This window comes from Daphnia magna, linkage group LG10, assembly GCF_020631705.1.
Source record: "Daphnia magna isolate NIES linkage group LG10, ASM2063170v1.1, whole genome shotgun sequence".
NCBI lineage: Eukaryota > Metazoa > Arthropoda > Branchiopoda > Diplostraca > Daphniidae > Daphnia > Daphnia magna.
Window position 1 is genome coordinate 2,687,874 of NC_059191.1, and position 10,385 is coordinate 2,698,258.

At 41.3% G+C, this 10,385-nt stretch overlaps 1 protein-coding gene across 1 annotated transcript; it reads left to right on the forward strand.

Annotated features, from left to right (window-relative positions):
* The first annotated feature begins 7,892 nt into the window (after positions 1 to 7,892).
* On the forward strand, positions 7,893 to 8,780 carry LOC123476854. Its single transcript, XM_045179791.1, has one exon. It carries the CDS (start codon positions 7,997 to 7,999, stop codon positions 8,645 to 8,647), a length of 651 nt encoding a protein of 216 aa, XP_045035726.1. The 5' UTR covers positions 7,893 to 7,996; the 3' UTR covers positions 8,648 to 8,780.
* The last annotated feature ends 1,605 nt before the right edge of the window (positions 8,781 to 10,385 follow it).

Here is a 10,385-nt window from a genome sequence, read left to right on the forward strand (position 1 = left end):
TCCCTTACTTTGCTCAGGTGCTTGTGGTTCCGGGCGGGATATTTTGGGATCGACACCCTCCTCCTCCTCTGGCTCCTCCTGGATTTCTTCTAGGCGTGCAGTTCCTCCCCCTTTCTCCTCTCTCTGCTGATGCATGGTTGGGTCTTTTCCACGTCGGGGTTCAGTTGTTAAAACCGTTGACTCCCCTCCAGTGGCGGCGTTACTGGTAAAGTATCCCCTAGGAAGTTTTCTTCGTTAGGCCTACCCGTCACCTCTGGCGAACCTCTAGCAAATTTTTTCATGCTGACCACGTGAACAATTTCTGATTTCCGCGCCCGTGGCCACTTTACCTCGTAATTTAACGACGACGTTTCACGGACAACCACGTAGGGTCCTCGCCATCGATCTAGTAACTTTTCAGACCGCCCTATTTTGCGAAAAGGTTCATACACCAGGACTTCATCCCCAACCTTGAAATCTGTTGCAACTCTTCGTTTTGACAAGACTGCCGGACATCTCGGGTACAGTTGCGGTCAATAGCCGATACAGGAGCGCCGGACGTGACAACTAGTCCATGGGGCTTCAATAACCGCAACAATATATATGGTGTAACATTTGTCGACTGCTTCCTGTTAGTTCGCCTTCTTAAGACTCGAGGTGTTTCTTTAGGATGGTCCTGAGCACTGCCGGGTTACATGTTAGCCCAAATGGTAATTTATCCCTTTTCTAAGTTTGCAGTGATCCTGGGACATTTTCGTCTTCTAAAAGGAATCTTAACGCTTTTGCGTCCTCGTTTAGCAATTTTACCATTAAAAATACTTGTCTGATATCAGCTGTACAGGCAATTTAGTTGAGCCTAAACGACAAGATAACACCAAGAATGTCAGGATTCTGATAGAGATTCTTCGAGACAGTCATTGGCACTAAATCCTGTTTTCGGCTTCTCAGAACCATTGAAAACAGGTTTCACTTTGTTAGTGATTTTGTCCTTACGGACAACCAGATGATGGGGTAGAATCGTGTAGATACCCTTGATATTAGTGTCTGATCTAGAGATGAACCAAAGTTATGTCAGTTAGCTGAACTCGGCTTCGTATTGTACCAAAACTATGGCTAGATGCAAGTAGCCAGCGTACCAAATTACGGACTAGAGTATGGTAGCCACCATACTCTGGAACGTCGGTATAATCTTGTAAGATAGGATACCTAGGTCCAATCAAGGGAGTAGTGGTTGATACAAGTATCAAGCCAGGTCAGTCTGGTAGTTAGACTGGTTCCATATTGTGTGTGTCTCCTTCGTGTATGACTCCAGTGTCTGTAATACAGTCGAACGTTTAGTATTTTCTAAGTGTGTCCCTACTCAATTCCTCTATCTTACAACAGTATGAAGTCTTCGTCTCCGTATCCTTCTCAATTCTTCTCATCAGCGCCCGTGCCCGACTCTCTGCCATGACATCATTCTTGTTTAGGTTTTGTTTGCTCTCATTCCATGGGAGCGGTGAAACATAATGTCCATCTTCGTCTTGCTTGGTGGAGTCTGCATAAGATTTCCAACGAACATCTTTAAGCCGTCATTGTAGGATTTCAGGACAGAATAAAGAAATCCTAGTACGTATTAAACGCGTAGTACGTATTCATGACGTATTAAAAAAAGCAATTCTAGATTATTATTTGATGTGGTGTACGTATTTCTTACAAAGTTGAACCCCAACGCTACACTGTTAATTGTGGCAACGTGGCTTTTAAAGAAATGGTTCAAAATAAGACGTCTTCCGAGGGACGTGATTTCTTTTTTAAATGGACCATGGCTTAAGCGCGTCGTCCTAACGTCCTTTTGCGGTCAAGTACTGCACGTCCTAGTAAGACAGATTTAGGATGAGTTACTGCATTAAATTGTCATGTGGGTTGATTCGGAATCTTCTTCTTCACTTTCCTCTCCTTTCACTGTTTCTCCTTCTTCTTCACTATTCTCTTGAATAATAGTTTCCGTTTCCTCGGTTCTAATTGAAAAATTATAGTCCTCTTCGGTCATTTCTGTGCCGTCATCTCTTTCCTTCTGTCTCTTCCCTTTCTACCTCTGCCTCTTCTCTTGCCTCTCTTGGCTATAGCCCTGACTTCACCCTTATATTTTCCCTTTCCAGGTACCGGAATCTTACTGGTTTGAAAACGAGACAACAACCAGCAACTGAACATTCAGTTGGAAAGCAACTTTCCAAGCCTACCATACAACTTAGGACACACTTTTAAATCTAATTAGGTATTTTTAAATGTATAAATGTATTTTAACAATAAAATTATAAAAACCATTTGTTTTTTTCATTCGTTGTATAAGTTTTGTGTTGTATTTGAGTAAGACACTTGCTACTTACTCTTTAGAATACACCGAGATTCTCTTTAAAAGGTACTTGTGTGTTCATAAAACATTCATGGTAATTTACAACGTTTGAATAATAATAAGTAATCGTCAGAATTCAAATTTGAATTAGGTGTGTCATCAAAATGGCCACCGCAATGGATGTCGGGAAGGGGAGTAAATTTTATTGACATTTTTGGTTCTTATGCTATAAAAATCAAAGTAAACTATCATATCAAAACATTCTAGAGATAATAAAGAATCTAAGAGACATATTTTCTGTTTAGCTTGGTTTATATTAATAACCAAACAACGTAAAAAATATTTCTATTTTTGGTCCCTCCTCTTTCCACCCCTTCCAAAATATCATAAAATAAAAAAGTTAATTACGATCTAAGTTTTAAGCGGATTTACATCAATTTTACGGCAATCGAAAGGTCATTAATAAGGGCTATCTACTCGGTGTATTTCATTGAAAATATTTGAAAAAAAAATTCCCAATGAAACACATTTTTTTCATTCAATCGATCTAGCGCAGTATTAGACCTAAGCGACAAAACGCAAAAAAAAAAATTTTTCATTGGGAATTTTTTCTTTTTCAATATTAAAACCAAATATAAGTAAAGATGACGATTGTTTTGTTTATGATTGCTCCCGTGTGGCGTTGCCATAATAAAAAAAATTCTAATAAAAAATACTGTCATAGCAGACGAAATGTTCCATAGATTGTGCGTTGCATAATCTGGAAAGGGTAACAAAAAGAGGTCGAAAAGCCCTATAGAGAATTACCTATTATTGAATTTGGGATGGCACCGCGTACCACGATCCTCGCAATCCCCTCACCGAAAAAAAAAATCCCCATACCGGATCGATGAAAATGCTCGCCCATCTATTGGAGGCCGAGCCCAAAGCCTGTGGTGCTGTTTAGTCGTTTTTGTTTGTTTTTGTGATCTTTTAGCATTCAGGCCTGAATTTTCTCTTTTTTTTTAAAGCTCAAAGAGATTAATATTTTGAAAAATGTTATCACCACCATTTTGATCACCCATGTTCACATTTAAATATCACCACTTATTAAAGCCCACAACGTGAAGTATAGGTCAGCCCGTGTATTTCTTTGCAGTGGAACTTGTCGATTTGGAGTAGGTAGTCAGTCATGAAGCGCTCGCAGATGTTGCTGACATATTCCCGGCGTTGCCGATACATTTTCAATAGGCGTGCGTTGTTTGCATCGGGAGTCATGAGGTTCACTGCTGGCTCTGGTGGAGTACAATTCGAACGTCTATTATTGAGAAACTGATTTTGGGTGATGGGTAGCGGGTCGTCGTTGCCTTTTCCCACATAAATGAGTGGCCTGGCATTCACCACACTTTTGGTCTCAATAAGACTGACTTCTATTTCGTCATATTTCAAGCATGCGTGACCATTCGATCGCCGCAGTAAATGCTTCATCGTCCGCACCATGCGTTCCCCAAACCCTAACCACCATGAGGCTAAGCTGGCGGAAAAGACTCGTTTTGCCTCCTGGAAGATGGATTTTGTTTCTGGTATCCTTGTTTTCGCTGTGGAAATGCTATCGGCGCCACCGAGGTAGTCGTCGACGTAAATTTGCTCCTTCAGCTGTTTTACTGTGGCTTTAGCTCCATGCCGTCTAGGTGCTTGTTAAGGGTAACTCTTAGCAAGAATGGGCTAGAGCTAAGTTCAAATGGAACTTGTTTCCACTTGTAGGCGGCTAGAGGTGAGCCTGGCGTTTCTGGCTCTGTAACCCACAGGAATCTTCCACCCTCAGCGTCTTCAGGATGCAGGGCGATGTTCAAAAATGCTTTTTCGATGTCTGCTATCCATGCGATTCGATGTAAATGGAATCGCATTAAAACGGCTTGCAGATCGGGGTTGAGTATCGCAGATTGGGTGCAGTATCGCTCGTCTTCTTAACGGGTGATTTTGTCTCTAAAGGAGCTAAGTGGGTAGTCCGGCTCCACTGCATCAGAATCCTCTAAAATGGCGAAGTGTTCCAGTTTCCAAAACAGCAATAAATCGAAGTTCATCTGCCGTTTCAGTTCTTCTTTTACGATTTTCCGCTTTTCTTTATGGCTTCTGGAGGTATGCTCAAGCTTCTGGTTGGAATATTCTTCCGTAGGCCTCAACTGGGAAGGCGACCTACATAGCACACTGCTGCCGTGGGATGTCCGATTAATGGCCGAACATCTGTTTGATATCTATGTACTCTATGAGTAGTTCCAGGGATGTCCATCGGATAGCAACAATTTAAGTGCAAATGGATGTTCAAAAATTTGATTCTACGGACGTCCATTTCACAGCAAAGAAGATTTGTTAATGTTTTGTTTTTTATTGACAAACAAAAAAATTTTGTTTAAAACTCAAGGGGACTTTAATTTTCCACCACAATGTTTTTGGCTTTTCACATGGAAGGGCTAGCCTGGGTTTTTTTTTGGGGGGGAGGGGGGAGGTTTAAGACAAACTCTTGGCTTTTTATAAAAATTTTGAAAAAAACCGTAACGAGAAATTAAGTTTTACTGTTTCATTTACATTTTTTTATATAAGTGTGCTCGATAATTTGTATGAGTGATTCGTAGTGTAATAGGAACAGCAAAATAAAAATAATACAATGAAAATAATACAAGTCTATGCAAGTTTTAAATTATTTTAAAATTATACTAAGCTGATAATTATATAAGACAGCTGTTGGGCATCCCTAGCAGCAAACATATCACAAGTATTTCACAATATTTTGATTCAGTGACAAAATATAGTTGAAATGATTGTGAAAGGGATGGCAGAATGGTCAGCTTCAGATTTCCTACGCACAAGTATGCCTCCCCTTAAGATAGTCAAATTTTTGCACATCCGACATTGTGGACGAGTGGATGGAGGCATTGAAGCTTGGTTTCCTTGCTCCTATCGTCGAATTTCTTCGGTTGATATCGGGTTTTCCGACATTTCAGTTATTGGCTGCTTAGTGGTTTACAGCACCCATATAGCACATTTCTGCCGTCGGATGGCCGAACATCCGTTAGATATCCATGTACTCCAAAGATGTCCGTCGGCTAGTCACCTTGGAAGTGCAATGGATGTGCGAAAATTATATTCTATGGACCTCCTTCCCACAGCCAAGAAGATTTTCAATTGTTTCGTTTAAGGATCGGCCTCGAGCCAATCGGGGCGCTTTTTTGCCAATCGGTTTTTTCATTTCGGGCCAACGAGGCGTGGCACAGGGTGGAAAATTCTTCTTCCCGAATTCAATTGGGGTTTGATCGAGGTACTTAATCAGGGAAGCTACCCCGATTGCAATCAATCGATTCATCGATGCAAAAAACATAATCGATTGACTGTTTCACCCGATTGATCCGATAACAACCCCGATAATAGCTCGTTCTACCCGCCTGCCCCGATTTTTACTCTGAAACTGAAAGAACGGCATTGTTTAAAAATTGCGTCGAGGTAACGGGTTAACCTCAAATTTCCCCCCACACCGCCCCGGTAAAAAAGTGGCACCTCAATTCAGCCCCGAATGCACTTTATCGGGGCGGGGTGGTTAACTCGATTAGAGCTAATTGGGGCCGATCGCTAAGTTTCATTATTAATTGTCAAAATTTATTTGTTTCCAAAAGGGGAGAACTTAACCGTGTGCAAATTTTTCCTTGGACGTATTTTTATTTTAAGTCCAGCATTTAATACAAAAAATTTAAAAAAAATAAAGGAGTAGTTATCTATTTGCCGGATGGTTTATTTTTAAATTTATTACAAAAAATGAATAAAATATATATAAGTCGTGAGTTTGTTTGCACAAGCTTGCCGTTTAGCTTACGGGAACCAAGCCATTGGAAATTAACTTACAGAAAATATATATTATTCGACAATGAATAATTTTCGAAGCAAGTATACTGATGATAGAATTTTAATTTCAAATAATAAAAAACTACTTTAAACTTAATAATTCATGCTGAAGTTTAAAATTTAAAAAAATATTTAGCATAAATTGTTTAATTGCAATTTATACGCTTCTGGTTTAACCTAAGTTCGACATCGTCTTGATCTTGATCTTGAGGTCAGGGTTCGAGTCCTGTAGATTTATTTGCTTATAAAGATAAAACAATTGATGTTCTGTTTATGCACTAAAGGTATTTAATCTAAAGACAATTAAGTGTTCCGAAATATCTCTTTCGGAAATACATTCAAAACGACCTTGAAAGCAAAATTAAGAAAAAAATCCCTTGCCTAGGTAACACGGGGAACGACATAGGGGCATTTACCCGCCACACCACAAGACACTGTGTCTGTATAATTTTAGACACAATGTCTCGGAGTTACTAAGTTTAAAAAATGTCTAGATAAAAGTAGACAATTGTCTACCTTTCTAGACATCTCTTTTTAGAGAGTACGGCCTAAAACTATAATTCTTCTCACCTTTTATCCTAGCGGATGGGTACTTCTTAACCTCCCTAAAATTCGATTTAAATGAGTTGGCGGAACTGTCAACTCAAATCGTGGGTTGCACTTGCACGGGGCTTTCTTTCCCTATTGTTTTCTTTATTTGGGTCACGGCCACATATTTTCCATCTGAAAGTGCCGTGGCTTTCCTCTCATAGACAGTTCCTTTCGGGCGCCCGACGAGTCCTTTTTTAGTTTCCTTTCCGGTTCCATCCCGGCTCCCTTCTGAGCTCTGTGAGCTAACGAATCTTTTTAAATGTATCAGTTCAATTCAGTGAATTTAATTCAGTGAATTGGATATTCCCTATAACGTTGTTCAACCGTTCCCAATTGGTATGTTACAGCTCATTTAACTTATAATTGTAGACTTAGACTTGTTGAAGAGACAAAAAGACACACACTTTTAGGAAAGATGCTGTTTAGCACTTCTTGTTAAAAAAAACAAAAACAAAACAAAAGACGTGCACTTGTTCGGGAAAGATATTGTTTAGTACCTCTCTTTCCTCAGTTGTCTCCCTACGTATAGTCCCACACTCTCTCAACTATCTTCTTATCTGAAAGGTAATATTGTAAAAGCTTCTTCTCAAGTTTCTACAATACATTTTACAAGTAACCTGTCATACACTCCTGTATTTCGTTAATATTTTCAACAGATTATGAGACTCGTTTGTTGCTTAATAATTATTTTCTTTTATACAAAGAGTATAGAATGGCATGCACAGGCAATTGTTCAAACAGACGTGTGAGCCACGTGATCACGTTTGACGGAACAAACCTACCATTATGGAGGCTTGGGTTGAATGTTGCATTAGAGGAGGCAGGAGTCCAATTCGTAACCGATGGAACTGAACCTATTTCTTCTGAGGTACATATTGTGTTGTTATCAATGCTCTCGCTTTTAACAGTCACAACCTGTTCTCTTGTCTCCATCGAGACCAATCCAGACATTGCTCTGACCATCCACCTTTTGTCGAGTTCAACACTCAAACACATTGAAATATTTCAATCTAAATCTCGATCATATCTTTCCAGGAAAGAGAAATGATCCCAGCTATGAATCAAGAGGAAGACGATACTTATGGAGACGAAATCTTGAACGCTGACGAGATAAATGAATGGAAGAGGAAGGACATAGTTGCTTGACGCATACTTCTGTCCACAATCGATAAAAGATTGCAGATCACACTCGTAGGATGCAAAACCACAAATGAGATCATGTCAAGACTATCATCCCAACATGCACAAAAATCCACCAACAACAAATACCTACTCAACAAAGACTTTAATGACTATGAGTTCAATCCAAACTGTGACATCATGACACACATTTCAACCCTTGAAAACATGGCTGAACAACTTGGACACGTTGGAGACCCTGTCTCTTTAACTCGGCTACTTGCTAAGATCATGTACACACTCCCGAAGCCGCTTCGTGGTTTCTTTTCGTCCTGGGAGCTCATCCCTGAAGACCAAAAGACTGTTCAAACGCTCACAGCAAAGATCTTAAACGAGCAAACAAATCAACAGCTGATGCCCAACAATTCAACCGGCGGCTCTCTGGCCTATTTTGCCCCATCCAGTCGGGGAAAGAGCCATCTTTCAAATGGAAGAGGAGGTTTCAATAGCGGAGGAGGCTCCAATGGCAGAGGAGCTAGCAATAGTGCTCATGCTGAAACAAATCCACCACCAGACAAACGTCCAAAATTGCGCTGTGAACATTGCTTCATCACAACAGGTCGGGAGCTCAACCATCCAACTGTTGAATACAACAAATTAAAAAGGAAGATCTTAGAAGACGCTCAACAACAAGCCCAAATAATAAGCAGACGTTACGCAGGCAACGCTGCCACTGGATACAATAACTAATCCTCGTGTTGACTTTGGCTACCCAGCTTTCCTTGGCAACGCCAACCGTCGTGACGCCTTCGTCTGGATAGCTGACTGTGGCGCAACAAAACACGTAACTGATCAAAAGTCCATCCTCAACAACTACGTGAGCGTCCCCATTGGCAGCTGGATCATTGAAGGCATTCGTGGTGCAACCGCCACTGTCCATGGCTACGGCGACGTCCTATTTGAAGCCAAAGTCGGAGAAACATTGCGGACTGGCCTAGTGAGAAAAGTACTATACGTCCCAGACATTGGAGTAAATCTCATATCAGTTGGGACCGTCACTTCTCTTGGTGCAAAAGTCGTCTACTCTGGATGTGATGTTTCTTTCAGCAGAAATGGCGTCATCGATATCACTGGGCGACGGATCAAAGATGGCGTATATAAACTCAACTTAAAAGTCAAGCCAATTGAAACCGACCACGCACTCGTCTCGAAGGATGTCGGAGTCGCACTTAGTGTATGGCACACGCGTTTCGCACACGTGAACAACAAAACTATTCAAAAAATGGAAAAGCTTCAATTGGTCGATGGACTCACAATCTCCAATCACGACACCTCATGCATCTGCGAAGGCTGTGTTTATGGTAAAATGAGTAGATCTCCTTTCCTCGAAAGCAAAAGAGAAGAACGTGAAGTTGGTGAACTCATAGTGACAGACATTCAAGGTCCCATGCAAGTCCCATCTCTTAGTCAAGCATTTTTTTTTTTACTGATCAAAGATCATGGCAGCGACTACAGAAAATGCCACTTTCTCAAGAAAAAGTCAGAAGCCGCTGACTTAATTTTAAAATTCATTCCTCTGTTTGAAACTGAAACAAAAAAAAGGTTCAACGCATCAGATCGGACAGAGGAGGTGAATTCGACGGAAAAGAGTACAAATGCCGACTCGCCGAACTTGGAGTTGTCCAAGAATTCACAGTTTGTTACTCTCCACAACAAAATGGAGTCGCAGAGAGAGACAATAGAACGATCATGGAGGCCTGCCGAAGTTCAATGTATGGTAGAAATCACCACGTAACATCCTCTTTCCGTCTTCGCCTCTGGGCAGAGGCCATGGCTCATGCCGTATATACGCTAAACCGAACTCTCTCTCGCACTGGTACAGTCACTCCATACCAGAAGTACCACGGAGTTAAGCCAAGCGTCTCACATCTTCGAGGATTCGGATTACTTTGTTACTCTCACATCCCAGACGAAAGACGACGCAAACTTGACCCAAAAGGAGAGAAATGTATTCTCCTCGGCTACGAAACAACAGGCTATCGTGTACAAAAACTTGCCACACTTCGGGTCAAGATAACTCGCGACGTTGTCTTCGACGAAGAAAACGACTTGAAATTAGACCTGCCACAAGAACGACTGCCGAGTCAAGTCATTCCACCATTCTTCCCACTGGCATCTACTTCGAAAACAACAATCGAGGCAGCAACTCCAATTGAAACGGGTGCCACACCTGATATCAAATTAGAGAAGCAACCGACAACAGAAGCAGCAGGCCCCATTGAAACAGGGACTCCCCCTGACACTCAAGCAGTAATTCCGGCCGCCGAAATCAACGAGCCTGCAACTTACGAATCTGTCAACACTGACGTGCCCACATGCCCCAATCGCCGATATCCACTTCGAAACCGAAAACCGAAAGTCACCCTGAGCATGAAATCAACCGACATCCAATTCCCAGACTCACCATTCGAACCACAGAACTACAAAG